Raw genomic sequence first — 16,920 nt, 5'->3', positions numbered from 1 at the left:
ACCCCAAAGTGTGGAAGGCCTTTTCCAAGGGCACAGTAGGTCCCTGACGGGGAACCAAAGCCAGGCAAGCTTCTCCCAGCCTGGGGACCTCGGGGCACCCGAGAAAGGCCATCCCTGGTGCAAGAAAGCGGGGTCCACTCCCGTGCCCTTTGCTCCAGGGAAGGCAGGACTCTGCGCCCTGACCCTAGAGCTTGCCCTACGATGGCCCCGCCATGGAGACCCCCAGGAAAGGTTAGAAACCCCTGCCCACCAGACAAACACTTCTGCCCTACCTCAGTTGCGTGTGCACCCTGCGTGAAGGAGAAGGCACCCAGGCGGTCCAGCCTACAGGGACCTGAGCGGCACTGCCACTCAACTGGAAAACCTTCCCCGCCCCTGCGTGGCTCGGCAAGCCAATTGGAAAGTCCGTTGTCCGTGCCCCCGCAGCCAATCAGAATGTCCAGAGTGAGTGCCTCCAGCCATGTGGGGCTCCCGCTGGCTCTGTGCCTTCAGCCAATCAGGATGCCTGTCTTTGATAAAAACCAGCCAATCAGAGTGCCCGCCACTCGAAGCCAGCAGCCAGTGAGGAAGCCTGGCGTTCGTGCCTCCAGCCATTGTCAGCGTGTCAGCCGTCACAAGGCACTTTCAGCCAATCGCAGCCGCCCTTCGTCGCCAGCGCTGTGGTAACTCGCGCGGTGTCCGTTGGTAGTCCCGCGCGGGGCGGGGGCGGGGGCGGTGGCGGCCATGGGAGATATCCCAGCCGTGGGCCTGGGCACCTGGAAGGTGACGCGGTCGAGGGCGGGGAGGCGCGCCTGACCTAGGGCCCGGGGCTTGGGGGCGCCCAATGGGGCCCAGGCCGGGGCTGGGGGAAAGTGCGGCGGCCTCCTCTCCGCCTGGCCGGCGCCCGGGTAGGCGCTGCTGAGGTGCCCGCCCGCCGCCCACACAGAGCCTGGCCCAGCCTTCCCTTCTGCGAGTCACCGGGACCTCGGCAGCGGCACCTCTGACCCTGGGGCTGTAGCGGTGGCGTTGGGTGGGGCTGCTGGGTGGGGGAGGGGGTGGGAGGGAGGCCGAGCCCCCGTAGTTACTCAGAAATGGAGCGGGGAGGCTGAGGGGAGGCGGCGGCGCTGGACTCGGCCTGAGCAGGGAACGCGAAGCCTCCTCTCCAGCAATGAGAAAGAAAAGTTGGGGCCGGGCGCGGTGGCTCAAGCCTGTAATCCCAGCACTTTGGGAGGCTGAGGCGGGTGGATCACAAGGTCAAGAGATCGAGACCATCTTGGTCAACATGGTGAAACCCTATCTCTACTAAAAATACAAAAAATTAGCTGGGCCTGGTGGCACGTGCCTGTAATCCCAGCTACTCAGGAGGCTGAGGCAGGAGAATTGCCTGAACCCAGGAGGCAGAGGTTGTGATGAGCCGAGATCGCGCCATTGCACTCCAGCCTGGGTAACAAGAGCGAAACTCCGTCTCAAAAAAAGAAAAAAGTTGGGGCGGGGCGCACGGTGTAGGCTTGTAATCCCAGCACGTTGGGAGGCCGAGGCCGTAGTATCGCCTGAGCTGGGGGTTCAAGACCAGCCAGATCAACCTGACGAAACCCTGTTTATACAAAAAAATGAAAAAATCAGCTGGGCATGGGGGTGCCAGCCTGTTGTCCCAGCTACTCGGGAGGCTGAGGTGGGAGGATCGCTGGAGCCCAGGAAGTCAAGGCTGCAGTGAGCTTTGGTGGCGCCACTGCATTCCAGCCTGGGGGACAGAGCCAGACCCTGCTCAAAAACAACAGCAACTAACAAAACCCAAACAAGAAATGTAAAAGGAAAATTGGAATTGCTGAGTAGGCTTTAAAGGAAGCTTTGGGACCTCATGTTCTTCCCTGTTTAGAAGTAGACCACCCGGATGCCTGAGAAAAAGGACATATTATCGTTCTGTGCATTTATGGGGTGCACTGTGATGTTTTGAGCTGTGTATACAATGCAGTGTGGTTAAATCAAGCTAATTAACATATCCAGCACCTCTTTCAGTTGTTGTTTGTGGTGAGATGTTTGGAATGTATTGTCTTGTTTTGAAATACAGGTTTATAATAAATTATTGTTGACTAAGCATCCTCTTGTGCTGTAAATCTCAAAAGCTATGTCTCCTGTGTGTCTGAAACTTTCTATCCTTTGATCCGCAACTTCCCGTTTCCTCCTTCCTCACCCCCCTCCCAACCCGCAGGCTCTGATAACCACCATTCTACTCTATGATTTTTCTCTACTTTGAACGTTACAGTTCCTGCCAGTGATTTGAGACAAAATACTGACTAAAAGTGTTTAAAATTTGATCTTAAAAAAAAAAAAAAAAAAGGTAAACTAAGTTGTTAAAACCTTTAAGAAGGCACAGAGAAAGTTAGTTACTGAAGGAGTCAGAAATGGAATGTTCAAGCCCTGCTCATCAAATATAAATTATCTCTCCTACCTGCTTACCAGCTTTTAGAGGTCAGAAGTGTCCCTTTGTTCATGTTGGTTCTCAGCATCTAGTAAAGGACGTGCATCTGGCAGCCATTCATTCAGTAAGCGCTCGATAAACTGTTGAGTCTCGCTTCCCTTTCTTCTGCAACAGTTTGGTGCAGGAGTCCAGACTCATGCACACAGGATAAGGAAAAATTAGTGAAAATTGTGCTTAAGAGGTCAAAATATTGTTTTGGTTTTTTTTCGACTGCAAGTGCATCAAATTGGATTAATCATAAATGCTCATCACTGGTTCTATGCAAAGGCTTATTTTTAGTTGGCTATTTTTAATACTGAATGAACATCACAGACCTATCATCAGTTATCTGTTGCCCCAGAAATGCTGCATCAATGGCCAAACGCCAGAGCTCAGTGATAGACAGCAGCAAGTGTATTCCTCCTGCACGGGAGGTCAGCAGAGCAGCTCTGTGGATCTTGGCCGGCTCCCTCACTTGTCTAGGGATTGGCTTGTCTCAGTTGGGATGGTAGGGGCTACTCCACTTGACTCCGCACCCCTCCCGCCTTCATCCAGGTAGTTAGGCAGTGTTCTCAAGAGGATGGCTGAAGCTCAAGAGAGCAAGACAAGCCGTGAGATGTCTGGAGGTCTCAGCCTGGGCTCTGCATTTTTTTTTTTTTTTTTGAGACATAGTTTTGCTCTATCACCAGGCTGGAGTGCAGTGGCGCAATCTCAGCTCATGTTACCTCCATCTCCTGGGTTCAAGCAATTCTTCCGCCTCAGCCTCCCCAGTAGCTGGGACCACAGGCACGTGCCACCACGCCAGGCTAATTTCTGTATTTTTAGTAGAGACAGGGTTTCACCATGTTGGCCAGGATGGACTCGATCTCTTGACCTCGTAATCTGCCCCTCCTCGGCCTCCCAAACTGCTGGGATTATAGGCGTGAGCCACCGCACCCAGCCGGGTTCTGCTTTTTTAGTGGCCACTTGATCCATCTGTGTGCCTGTTTTGTAGAATGAGTTGAGACAAGTCCATCTTTTTTTACTGTTTGAAAGTTTGTGTTACACTGGGATTTTTTTTTTTCTTGAAAGTTTTATGAAACTAGTGGGGTTTTTTTTCTAATTGCTTCATTTCTTTAATAATTATGTAACTAAGCTTTATTCTTGAGTTAAATTTTTCTAGGAATTTTTTCATTTTATCTCATTTTTCCAAATTATTGACATATAGTTATTGGTAATATTTTCTTTTAAGTCTATTTTATCTTCATGTTTTACTTTTCATTCATGTCAGTTTAAAAAAAAAAAAATCTGTTTCTTCATCAACCTAGCCAGAAGTCTGTTTATTTTACTGAAGTTTTTCAAAAAAACCAACTTCTGGCTTTGTTAATCTTCTCTGTTACATCTTTGTTTTCTATTTTATTGATGTTATTCTTAATCATATTTTTAACCTTTCCATTCAATTTCTTGGGTACTTTTTCTAACTTAAGATGGATACTTGGCTCATTTGCTTTCAACCACTCTGAATCTGTTGCCTATAAAATGAAGATCATGATGCTGCTCTAACTCTTAGGGTTGCTGTGAAGCTCCAGTTAGCAAGTGTTTTGTGAACTATGAAGCCCTTGTCAGTCTCGAGATTAATGAGATTGCAAAGCCACAGCCCCATAGTCTTTCCTAGTTCTAGTCTCTTCCCTTGCCTTAGCTGCATTTAGAGTGACTGTTCTCTTTCTGAACTGCCTTATTGCTCATAGCATCATACATTCATTTGGGTTTTGTTATATGCTTTTTGTGATGATACCTTCATGTGAGTCTACACCTCATCCCCTTTATTACTGGACACTGTGGTCTCTGAGGGTATAGGATGAGTCTTGAACCTCTTTGCATCTGTTATTATTATTCATTCTACACTTTTTTTATTGCTTTGATCATTCAGGAAACACACCATCTAGCTCAGTCTTCTGAAGACACTAAAAATAACCTGTAGTTTTTTCCCCAAAATACGTAAAGGAGTTGGAACTTATTTATAAATTCCTTTGTGACTCTGACATTGTCTGTTTTTAGACTGATTATATTAGTACCAAATCAGTGGCTTAATTTTTTATGTGTTATTTACTCCTCATGCTTGGGTGAAATGGGAGAATTGTGTTGCATTCTTCTGACTGTGGGAAGACACTTTGTTTTGTTGGTTTTGCAGGCCGCTCCGGGGAAAGTGACAGAGGCAGTGAAGGTGGCTATTGACGCAGGCTACCGGCACTTCGACTGTGCTTACTTATATCACAACGAGCATGAGGTTGGAGCAGGGATCCGTTACAAGATCCAGGAAGGTGTCGTGAGACGGGAGGATCTGTTCATTGCCAGTAAGGTAGGATTGCTCTGTGCAAAGCCAGCAGAGCTTGAGTATTGCTACATCTCTGAAGGGCTTTCTACTTTCCTTATGGGAGCTGATGACTGTTCACACTCAAATCAGAATAAACAAGAATATTCACAGCTTCATGAGCATGCTGAATTATATTGTGTACAGGTTTGTTTCATATTATTTACTTGGTCATTCAGGTGGGAGTGCACCAATAAGCCCCAATTAACAATATATTCTTCAAACTGATTGAGTGACAAAGACGTAGCCTTCACGAACTCTGTCTACACAGTGATTCCTAAACTCAGAATTAGGAATTGGGGTGATTGTTAAATGCAGATTCCAAATTCTAGCCCTTGTCTGTGGAATGAGAAACTCTGGGTGCAGTGCAGATGGCATTACAGATGGAAGAAGCAGCTTGAGCACAGGCAGAAGACATGAAGCAGCATGACAGGTGCAGGGGTTCGTAAGGAGCTTGGTGTATTAGCCCATTCTCATGCTGCTATGGGACTTACCTGAGAGTGGGTAGTTTATAAAGATAAAGAGGTTTAATGGACTCAGCTTCATGTGGCTAGGGAGGCCTCAATCATGGCAGAAGGCAAAGGAGGAACAAAGGCACATCTTACATGGTGGCACACAAGAGAGCATGGGTAGGCGAACTGCCCTTTATAAAACCATCAGGTCTCATGAGACTTGTTCATTGTCACCAGAACAGCACCAGAAAAACCTGCTCCCATGATTCAGTTACCTCCCATTGGGTCCCTCCCATGACATGTAGGGATTATGGAAGCTACAATTCAAGATGAGATTTGTCTGGGGACACAGCCTAACCAAATCACTTGGTCTTCCAGGACCACAGGATGTCAGGCTGCAGGAGTAATGAGAAGTGAGGCTGAGTGGTGGATGGGGTAGGCCATGGAAGTCCAGCTGTGCCATGTCAGGAGCTGTGGGTATTAGGGATTGGATGGCTCAGGCTCACAGCTTCATTATTTGTAAAATGAGACTCTGGATTTGAGAATTTCCTGAGTAACTTCCCAGTTAAAATTTCATACCTCAAGGCTCAATGTTATTTCTATAGTTGAATTGCCTTCTGTTTTACTTCATGGAAGTAAATGTTCATCAGTTACCATTCCTATCTGTGCTAGAGCAGAGAGTGGTAAGAGAGAAGCCTTTGTGTGTGCTTGCCCAACTGGGGAGAATAGTCCAGGTAGGGATGTGAGTAACTGGAGATTTCTAAGGCTTGCCCTGCAATTTGGAGCAAGTTGCTTCTGTGTGGATCGTAGTCAGCAGTGGAAATATATTCATTATTTTGGACATTTGAAAAAGTCATAGAAATATAATCAAATAAATAAATCATACATATACACAACTGTGATTAACAATGGAATGCATTTACTTCTGTTGTTTATTTTGTACTTTTTGTTAATATACTGTGCTCGTTTGCTTTCGTTTATTTTACTCCCCTTTCTTTTACTTTCATTTAACATCATTTTTGTTTTTCCATTGCTGTGATGGAGCCTTCAGGTTAGCTTACATCACAGTCAAAAAAGTATAGTGAAGGAAATAGGAGGGGAAAAACACAAGTTTTTCTACTAAAAGGGAATGTGGGGGAAAACAGCTAAAAGAAGTAAGGCAGTGTGAGCGAACTCACCTGGGTTAGCCTGCACCATTACAGTGCCTTACGAACAGAGAACCCTTAATATGGAGTATGTGTAAGTGAGAAAAACAAGGTAGAGATTTTTCTGATTTTTTTGTCATGTATTTTCTGCTTGAAGGAATTTCATTTTCTTTCTTACTTTTTTTTTATTTTTGGTCCCAATGGATCCAAATAACCATCAAATATCTCTTGATGTCCTGAGCTTCCTTGAAGAGGAGTCGGGCTGAAGAAGCCCAGCTTTGGAGCCTCTCCCTGCAGGTGTCCTGGAACTCTTCTGAGGATAATGACCCTGTCCTTCTGTTAGAACCTGCCGTGTTGTATTTGTGGTCATCTCATCTTGGCTATTTTTGGTCCAATACCGTAGCTTCGTGGGGCTAGAGAATGGGTGCCGTGCTGGTTCTGGGTGGGCGTGTGTGACGCTGGTCCCCTCTCCTTTGTAGCTGTGGTGCACCTGGCACACAAAGCCCTTGGTGAGAACAGCATGCTGCAGGAGTCTGAAAGCCTTGAAGCTGAAATATCTGGACCTCTACCTCATGCATTGGCCCATGGGTTTCAAGGTACTGTCAGTAGGTGGTTCGTTCCCGGGTTTGCAGGACTTGCCTCCCGTGGTCATACCCTGTCTTGCAGTGAGGAGTCAGGGCCATCTGCCACATGCTAGCTGCAGCCTTTGGTCAGGCCTCTTGATGTCTGGGGGTCTTAGTTAAGGAGAGGCTTGGCTTGGAAGATCTCTGAGGCCCCCACAGTTCTGTCTTTCAAGCCAGTCACTTTTCCTCCAGGCCAACAGAGCAACAGGTTTTTTCTCTTCAGACAAAGTTTCCAGTGAAGTCCTAGGCCTTGTCTCTGCTTGCACGTTCTGTCCTCTTTGGGGAGTGAATGCTGTTTTACAATATGGGCGTTATGTGCTTACTCACCTGCAGCAGGGTCCAGTGGGTTGTGGTGGAAGTTGACTTTTCCACTTGGTTTTATTCTCTTAATTGCTTCACGGTGTGTCTGTAACGTGCATCTGAGCCATGGCTTTGTCACTCAGCTACCCCAGTCTGGCCATGCAGCTTCCCTACTCCAGGCAACCTGCTTCTCACACAGGTCCTGGCCAGGATGTCCCTGCACATTTGCCCTGGGCCATGATGACAGCCTGCCTGGGTAACACCTGTGAGACACAGAAGCCCTTGTAGGGATGTTCTCCCTACACTGGAGCGGGTGGCTGCTGCTCAGGGTATTCCGCATGGCTGCCCGTGAGAGGGTCCCTTTACGTGTGCCACACTGTTAGTTACTGGTTTAGAGTGAAATAAAAACCACTTCATTCCTAGCACAGTTTTGCTTAACTAAGGCTTTGTATCTAGTTTCCATAAATGATATGGGCAGCTATCCATTAGTCACACTGACCGAGAGTGGAAGATAACCAGAGGGCAAAACCAGAGGGGTGATTCAGAATGATATCCATGTCTTTGAAATTCATCGCATGCAGAAAGTCATAATTAAAACAGTGGCTGTAGCTCTACTGTACTCATTGCCAGCCAGCATTGTTTTCATTATGTACCCAGCACTGTCTCAGGTGCTTCACACAGAGCAGCTCCTTTAATTCTCATGACTGCTCTACAGAGTTGACGCTGCTGACATCCCTCTTGGACAGATGGTGAAACTGAGACACAGAAAGTTTCAGGTTGAAGTTAGATTATTGGAGCCCAGAAGCATATGCTCAGGTCAGACATTTCTTACACTTTGCTACCCTCACCCTTTAGCAGATCCCTATCTTTGGATTTCTGGATGGGAGAAAAGGAGAAGGTCTCAGATCACACAACAAATTACAGAAAAGGGTAATGCAGCATCATCAGCATATCTTCTGGCCAGTGGGAACTGCGAGGCCTGGTGTGATGCTGAACGATTAGATCAGGGTCTGAGTATGAGGCCTCCGCAGCATTTTTGTGGACCCTCAGTTAAATGTCAACATGGGATATGGTTTTAGAGCGAGACTGTTAGTTACTTCAGCTCATCATAGAAAATGCCTCTTTCATGTGGATTAGGCTGGAACATGTGACATTCTTCCACTGTTGCTTAGGAATATGATTAGGTGGCAGTAAATAAAGATGCCTGTGCCATTCACCCTTAACACCCTATGTAGGGATGGGTGAGGGAGGTAGCTGGATTGCATATCGGTGCCCACAGCTTCTCTGAAAGGTGACTAGAGGGTCTCGCCCTTTCAAGGTGTCTCTCTGCCCTCCACCTCCTGTGCACCTTTGTATTCTCACTTCCTTACCTCTCATGATGATGGAGATTCTAAGAAAAGAAGACAAGACCCTACCAGCGGAGTTAGGAGAGGGCTGCTTGGGCTCTGTAAGACATGAAGAAAATGCACTCTGCACCCATTCTTTACCTGAAATTAGTAAACTGTTTTCTGGAGGTGATGGAAGAGGATGACCTTGCATCAGTGAGGATGCAGGGTCTTCCTTTCCCATCTTGTGAGAGATGAACAGAGAACATCAGGCTGGCGGAGGTTTTGCCAGCCACCCAGTTCATGAGCCCTTGGTCTTTTCCTAGAAAGGTGAAGAGTGGGCCTGGTCACATGGCCAGGCTGGGATTGCTTAGTGACAGAGCCATGGATCGGATGCAGGTCTCCTGACACATGCAGTATTTCTTTTCATACATCTCAACTCTCCTTCTTTGCAGCCTCCTCATCCAGCCTGGATCATGATTCCCAGTAAGCTCCTTTCCTTCTGCTTCTCACATCCTGGAGTATACGACTTGCCTGTGGACTGTACCAACATGGTCATCCCCAGTGATACAGACTTCCTGGACACGTGGGAGGTAAGCTGAGCCACACCACAAGGCAGCCTCATCTTGTGTGGGTCTTCATCCAGAATGCAGTGAGCTGCTTGTGTTCAAAGACATCGAGGGTATCTACCTGAGATGTGGGGTTTGCAGTACTAATGAGGAATCAGTACCTGAAGAACTCAGACACCTCAGTGACTTTCTCATTACCCTTGGTTTGGTGTGGTGCAGCTCTCTTGCCACTTTATTTGAGGGATAGCTCATTACAGACCTCACTTTGCTTTTTCTCAAATATTTTTTTAATTAACCACATTTATTTCAGAAAGCACAGGAGAGTTCTTCTGTATTAAACTAACATTAAAAAATTTATTTTCCCGTCACCCAGTGGTACCACTGTTAATGTTTTACAGTTCCTTTTTATTCTCACTTAAGCATTTCAGAGTGATAAAGTTGGCAGCATGGAAGCTTAGGCTGGGGAGGTAAGACCAATGTGGGGGTGGTTACCAAGGTCAGCCCATTTCTAGGGTTCAGACCAAAAACGGCCCTTTATTGCAAGGGCTTGCAGTAAAGTCTTCAGCAGGGAATTAAGGATGTGGTGGATTTGAGAGGCTCCTGGTAGTAGACCCACAGGCTGATGTGAGGCTTAGGCTTCGGCTCCAGCATGGCTGACTGAGCATGTGTGGTCATACGGTTTTGGTAACCAGCATGTAGGATGTGACATCACATTTGAGGCCCAAGAAGAAAGTGAGTTCAAGCTTAAGTTTGCTGAGGTTAGGACAGAGCTTGCTGGGTGAAGCTCTCCAGGGAGGAGGCCAGAAGGGAGCCCTTGAACACAGAGGAGTCCCAGGCTAGGACCCCCATCAGCATAAGACAAAGACTAACTAAGGGATCTGAGATGTCAGGACCAGGGCCCATGGGCATCAACCCTTTCTGTTACACTGTTTCATCTCCTAAAAGATTTGGGTTAAACTCTAGGGTTCATGTAGCACCAGTGAGGGGCTGGTGATTGTTGCAGTTGAGGCAGTAACTCACTGCTGCATGTTGGCTCATTGGTCACTCAGGACTTGCTGCTGACCCTGGACCCTGGCACAAAGCCATGCTCTTCCTGAAGCTCAGGGGCAGCCTGGCTTGCTGGTCAATGACCAGCTCAGAACTTTGGGTTACTCTGCCCTCAAGTTCCTTAAAATGGTAAGTACAGAGGGTGGGTTAGGAGAATGATGTTGCATCCGTGTGCTTAAGATCAGAGTCTCAGTGGAAAGAAGAGTGAACAAATAAAATCCACAGATGTGCTTGCCAGGCGTCAAGAGGAATAAGAACAGGAAGAGCTCACATGTGTTGAGTGGTGGACGCCAGTCTTAGCTAATGTTTTCTGTGATTCCACGTAACCCCTAAATAGCCCTGTGGCACAGGCAGGGTTGCCCTATTCTGAAGCTGAGGAAACTGGGGCCAAATGAGGCCATGCAACTTTCCCAGCATACCCTAGCCAGGAAAGATGGGACTGGGATCATACCTTGAGTGCAGAAATGCTTCTGAAGCTTGAGGTAAAATATTGTAAAAATATTGGGTGGAACCAGTTGTAGAATAGCGTACTGAACTGCTGAGGGACATAGATTGTCAGTTCGATAGACAGAACCTTCACCCTCAGCAGAGTTGTTGTTCTCTTACAGGCCATGGAGGACCTGGTGAGCAGTGGACTGGTGAAGAACATCGGGGTGTCAAACTTCAACCATGAGCAGCTTGAGAGGCTTCTGAATAAGCCTGAGTTGAGGTTCAAACCAGTAACCAACCAGGTAAACCAGTGGAAGCATCAGAGAGTTTAACCTATGTGGCTGGCTTCCCAGCTGCTACCTCCACAGGGCTCCTGGAAATGGGAGGATGGGGTGAAGCACAAATCAGGCATCTTCTTCTCTGACAGCAGTCCGAATGGTGACTAAAGGCAGCAGCTAGCCAAGTGACGTTCTTGAAGGTGCAACTGGGTAGGTGGTTCTGTTAGCAGGCAGGGTGTGAGCTGGCACTTGGCCCTCCATGTGCAGTGCAGACTACACCAGGTGTGCTCAGAAGTAGTCAGGGTCCTGGCAGGTGCGTCGCCCTCATTAGGGAACATGGGTCTCCCCTCCACCTCTTCCTAGCCTGCAAACTGCAGTAAGAAAGCATGGATGACCAGATGCCCTCACGCCAGGCTTATAGGCTACTGAAGCTGATGCAGGTTTTTGATGTAGAGAAAAGACTTGTGGGGAAAGAACTATTGAATTTTCTAGACTGGCTTTGTATCATTTATATGTATAAGTATAAATGATACAAACTATATAAAGATCATTTATACAGTCCTTAAGCTTTTTATTGAAGAGTAGAAGTACACATGTAAAAATGGAGCTGAGTAAATTCTCATAAACTGAGCATAGCTCTAGGACCAGCATCTAGCTTGGTGAACAGCACACCTAGCACCCCTGCAACTCCTGCCCTCAGAGCACAGCATCGTTCTCATTCCCAGCAGCCAGGATTCGCTTCTGAACTTTACACAGATAAAATAATAATGCATCATAAACCCTTCTGTGCTCGCCTCTTTCACACAGCACTGTTTCTGTGCATGTGATTGTAGATGGTGCTCTCCTATTTATTGTGGTATTCTGTTGTGTGAATTGACCACAATTGAGTTATCCATTCTGCTGTTAGTGTGTTAGTTGGCATTTGGACAGTTTCCAGTTTGGAACTGTTAAGAATAGAGCATCACTCTCTATTTTTTTTTCAATAAATATGCTTTTTTAAACAGTTCTGTATAGCATAGATGCAGAAAAGTGTGTGAATCATAAAAGGCATACATAGCTTGATGAATTTTTGCAAGTGAACAAACTCGAGTATTCAGTACACAAAACAAGGAAAAAACCCTCAGCCATTCAGTAGCACCTCTAGGTCCTGTTGTAGTCGCTGCCATGAAGAGCAACCTGGCTTCTGGCCCAACTAATACAGTTCAGCTTTGCCTTGTATACAACCTTATTGCATTAAGTTTTTATATATGTGTGTATGCATAGTAGCTTCTGTTTTGTGTCAGTATTTTTAGTTGTTCAGCAATTTAAATACCTGGGAATGGTTATGGCACAGTCCGAGTAGACAAGGTGGGTTGGACGGGTAGAGGGTCTGCTTTTTGATGGGAGGATGGATACCCAGGAACACAGGATTCAGAAGGTGCCAGAAGCTGGCCTCTCTTTTGGAGGCTTCCCAGAGAGGCTGATCTTGATGAGCTTCGCATATTCCTGAGAGTTAAAGCACTATTTATAGTTCTCTGTAAATTACACTAAATAGGTATTTTAAATCTTCTTATAACCTGGAATTATATATGAGAGTTTGGAGAATGTGCAAGAGACAGTGATCCTGCTTCTGGCTTCTTAAAATATTCATCCAAGTCACCTGTAGCATGTATTTCTCATATGCAGTTTTTTCGTTTAATTCATTCATGCAGTGGATATATTTTTATTACTTTCTATGTGTATAAGTTGTTCTTAGTGTTGGCAAGACATCCATAAAGAAAAAAATTCAAACAAAATCTCTGTGTTCATGAGGATTAGATCTTGGTGAAAACAGAAAGACAATAAGCAAGTATGTAAAATCTATGGGCTGTCAGTTAGTGATAGGTACTGTGGAGGAAAATAAGGCTGTGGGGAGATGGGAGCTATGGAGCATTACACTCTTTTCCTGAGTGCTCGGGGAAGGCCCTGCAGAGCAGGCGGTATTGGAGCATTCAGGTGATTGAGGTGTCCCTGAGGCCACAGACTCAGAAACCATGACAGCAGCTGGCCACTTGGAGACTCCTCTGTCCAGCCTTCTCACAACAGAAACCCTCAGGCCTGGAGATAGGCCCCATGGTACTCAGTGACAGCCAAGACTTCAGCGGAGGTCTTCTGCTGTAGAGCTTCTCTAGGACACTAGTGGTCTGAATTTTATGTAAGCTGTGATTCTGTTGTAGATTGAGTGCCACCCATATCTTAATCAGAAGAATCTGATCAGTTTTTGTCAATCCAGAGGTGTGTCCGTGACTGCTTACCGTCCTCTTGGTGGCTCAAGGTAAGGATACATCAGTGACATGTTAGTCAGAGGCTGAGCAGGAAGTAGATGCCATCTTCTCATTTCCTTGGGATGATTTGGGGAGGCCTTAATGGAGGTTTTGACAGGGTGTGGAGGGATGGGGCCATAGAGGGCTGTCCACACCTCTCAAGCCTCGGAGTGAAAGCAGGGCTTATTACTGGAAGGTGGGGAGTGGCTGTAAGTGGGCTGCCCTGAGAGGGGCGGGACCTCTTCAGAGACATAAACCAGCCTGGAGCAACCCCTTTGCTGAGTTCTCCATTAGGGCATCAGTCATCTGACATCTTGACAAGGATGCTCCTCAGGCCTCTCAGTGGTTGGATGAGGCAAAGACTGCTGTTATCTTTACCCAGGCCCTGCAACTGTCCCGTGCTCTCTAGATCAGCTAAGGATCCTCCAGCCATTCAGCCACCTAAGCCAGAAGCTTGGAAATCATCGCTTCCCACATCCCTAATCCAATCCAGCACCAAAGTCTAGTGATTATTCTGCCAGGAAAAGTTGGACTTTGTTCCGTGATTTTATTTCTTCCATCTCTGTCACTGCCTTAATTAAGTACAATTCCTGAGGTCATTAGAGGAGCCCCTCAGCTCCCTCCCTGGCCCACTCCATTCTAATCCATTGCTCCCAGCGGGGCTGAAAGGAGCTGTCTCCTTATGATCATGTCACTTTCCTGGGAACAATTCTTCAGGTTTTGGCGTGGCCTGTGAGACACAGCCAGCCTGACTACTGCCTGCTTCTGGCCTCATTCTTACCCATCCCTGTAAACATCCTGGGCTTCACCCACATGAAGCTGCTATGGTTCCTCAGATAAAACATGTTTTCTCACCTCTGTGCCTTTGCAGATACTGTTCTCTTTATCCACAATTTTTTTTAATCTGGCAAACTCCAGTTTCTAATTTAAGGTTCAGTTCAGCATCACCTCCTCCAGGAAGCCCTCCTGACCCCTTATTTATGTTTCTTAAATACCCTTTGTCACACTGTCTTGTGATTTTCTTCACAGTCTCTTCCACTAGTCAAAACAACCTGAGTGGAAGTATCTTACTTATTCTTCTCTTCCCAGCTCCTAGCTCAGCACCTGGGACATATTGGGAATGCCAAAAAGGCTGAAATTACTTGAGTTTTACCACTTGTGTGTTTTCCTTGTGAAGTGGTGCGTGTGTGTTTGAACGTGGCACCAGCTGGAGAGTCCCTAGAAGGCTGGGTCCATTCCACAGCTGAGCTTCGGGGTAGAGGATCCTCCGATGGAGTGAGTCAGGGAGCTCTCAAAGACTGACTGGGGCAGGAAGCTGTGCACTCTGTTTGCTTCCTTTAGGAGACCTTGGGGACTAGTACTAGCACAATGCCTGACACAGGGTGATGGCTCAGTACGTGCTTGTTAAAGCAGTGAATCCTCGGAGTTCCCAGGGACCACCCGTGCCTGAATAAAGGATGCAGAGACTCTATGATCACCTTCAAAATCACTTGTAGTAAAGGTTCCACGTGTTCACAATATTCACTTTTTAGTGGTATTTTGGGTGAATTTTTCTGAAATTATTATCATCAACAAATAGCGATTCCTGGTGCTGTGCTAGGGCTTACAGTGGAAGCTGAGAAGCCAGAGACCCTTGAGAGTTGTGGGGGAGTTAAAACGGGAGCTCACTGGCTCGTGCACTGACGTGGCCACCAGGTTCTTGAGGAAAAGCACAAAATACACATGAAAAGTGATGTGTCATGTAGCTGTGTTCACCAACGTGTTAGCAGTGGTCATCTCCAGACTGGAAATTTGGAGTGACGTGCTTTTTTCTGTTTTAAAATTTCCTACAGTCAGCTTGTGTCATGATCAGAAAATTAATCCTTCATTTTCGAGAAAGATTTCTCCTTTCTAAAGAAAGGGGCATCCACGTTAGATCTTCTGGCTCACTGCCTTGTGCTGTCTCTTTAGTGAGGGAGTTGACCTGATGGACGACCCTGTGATCCAGAGGATTGCCAAGGAGCACAACAAGTCTCCCGCTCAGGTACTCAGTGAGGGCTCTTCTGAGCCGGGGGTCCTCTGACCACTCCACATCCTTGGGGAGTCCTGGGGTTTGGCAGGTCCCAGGAAGGGACTTGCTCACCCAGATGAGTCCATGACTCATCAGAACCTCCCAGCATTGAGCAGAAGTTGATCTGCAGTCGCATTCCCAGTTCCTCATGCCATGTACCCTTGCCTCGGAGCCTGTCTAGACTCAGGAGAAGTTTCCAGGCCCTTTCCGTGTGCCCCCCCTCCCCCGACTGCGCATGGTTAGTATGAGATGGAACAGAAGAGCTATTTATTTTAGTCTTCTTTGTCCTAATGTCCAGTGGGGGACTGGGTGCATGTTAAGTAATTCTCATTAAGGCCAATTCTTTGGCCTCCTCCTTGGGCTGCTGGCTGTCATTACCAACATATCAGAACTGGTTAAATGCCAGTAACTGTTGCTGCTGTCATTGACTCTTAGACTCTTACTGCACAGTAAAACTCAAAATGTTAGAAAATAACTTAGACTACATGGGATTTCCCTGTGAGTGATAGCAGACTTTTTGTTTCCTTGCAGATTTTGATCCGATTTCAAATCCAGAGGAATGTAATAGTGATCCCCAAATCTATCACCCCAGGTCGGATTAAAGAGAATATCCAGGTAGGTGTTTTCCTTCTTTTATGTTAGAGGGTTTCAGATGACTGCGGTAGCATACGGCCTCAGGAACACAGTGCCTTGATACAGCAGGGACCTCTCCCTCTGCACTGCGGGCGTTGCTGGTTGACCGTTCACTCAGCAATCCAAGGACCCAGGGTCCTTCCATCTTAGGGCCCCCTCTCCCCTAGGGTCTTGGTATCTTCTCTATCCAGCCCAAGATTGGGAAGGCAGGAAGAGCATCTCGTGGAGAAGATTTTTATGGACGAGGCTTGGGCGTGTGCATCTGTCACATGGCTGTGCCAGCCCACAGAGGTGGCTGGATGTCTCCTAAGTGTGTGCTCAGGAGAAAGGGGAGGCAGTCAGTGGACAGGTCTCCACCTCCGTTGCGTGGTAGCATGCCTGCGTAGCCTGAGGGCACTGCTTTGAGTTGTGTGGGAAGATTCTGGTCCCAACTCCTGTTTAGTGACTTCCGAGGCAGAAGTGAAGACTGGAACAGGTGGAGTGTGTGCAGAACACAGAGAGGCAGTGGTCCTTTTCAGGCAACCCTTTCACCTTAGCCAAGACCCACAGAAGCATGTGAAATCTATTTTTGGAGTTATGTGTGGCTTCAACCCTGATGACATAGTCTATAACCCAGTCAAAGTCGTGGACTTGGGATTCCCACAGGCCCACTCACCATTTAACTGTTGTCTGACCTCTCTGAGCCTTGTTTCTTCATTAGAAAACCTCTCTGATAAGACCACTGTGAGGGTGAAATGTAATGACACAATGAAGGGGTGGCATAGTGCCTGGCATGAGGAAGTACCTGATGCTCTTAGTTGCCAGTCACCCCCAGTCCCGGATGTCACCTGTGGTGATCTCACAGGCAGTGACAGGCATCGGGGGCAGCTCACCCCCATTGGTCATGTCAGCATGGGTGTGTGTGAGCCTGGGACCAGCCGCACAGCTGCATTTTGATAGACAACATGCGCTGGTACTCAGGAGTCAGCTCCCTCTTGGTGTCTGAGCTACTCATGAGTTC

The 16,920-nt window shown here is 47.1% G+C and overlaps 1 protein-coding gene and 1 long non-coding RNA gene across 11 annotated transcripts in view; one reads left to right on the top strand and one right to left on the bottom strand.

The window, feature by feature from the left end:
- The window catches only part of LOC144576871 (uncharacterized), a 57,087-nt gene extending 56,710 nt beyond the window's left edge, over nt 1–377 (bottom strand). For all 3 annotated transcript variants that reach the window (XR_013519501.1, XR_013519503.1, XR_013519502.1), the window contains exon 1: nt 273–377. This is a non-coding gene — a long non-coding RNA (uncharacterized LOC144576871). The remainder of the gene's footprint in view (nt 1–272) is intronic.
- A 306-nt stretch (nt 378–683) lies between these two features.
- Nucleotides 684–16,920, top strand: part of AKR1E2 (aldo-keto reductase family 1 member E2) — a 37,338-nt gene continuing 21,101 nt past the window's right edge. For 7 of the 8 annotated variants that reach the window (XR_013519499.1, XR_013519498.1, XR_013519500.1 and 4 more), the window contains exons 1-8: nt 684–762; nt 4,608–4,775; nt 6,864–6,980; nt 9,088–9,225; nt 10,857–10,979; nt 13,151–13,248; nt 15,188–15,260; nt 15,819–15,902. Coding sequence is in view for 5 of the 8 variants with exons in the window: in XM_078329370.1 (XP_078185496.1) it covers nt 724–762; nt 4,608–4,775; nt 6,864–6,980; nt 9,088–9,225; nt 10,857–10,979; nt 13,151–13,248; nt 15,188–15,260; nt 15,819–15,902 (840 nt within the window). In the remaining 3 variants the exon portion in view is untranslated. The remainder of the gene's footprint in view (nt 763–4,607; nt 4,776–6,863; nt 6,981–9,087; nt 9,226–10,856; nt 10,980–13,150; nt 13,249–15,187; nt 15,261–15,818; nt 15,903–16,920) is intronic. The other variant, XM_035306758.3, reaches the window with a different exon arrangement.

Source organism: Callithrix jacchus, chromosome 7 (assembly GCF_049354715.1).
Source record: "Callithrix jacchus isolate 240 chromosome 7, calJac240_pri, whole genome shotgun sequence".
Taxonomy (NCBI): Eukaryota; Metazoa; Chordata; class Mammalia; order Primates; family Cebidae; genus Callithrix; species Callithrix jacchus.
The sequence above is the reverse complement of the archived record's forward strand: the minus strand, read 5'-3'. Positions and strand labels throughout refer to the sequence as shown.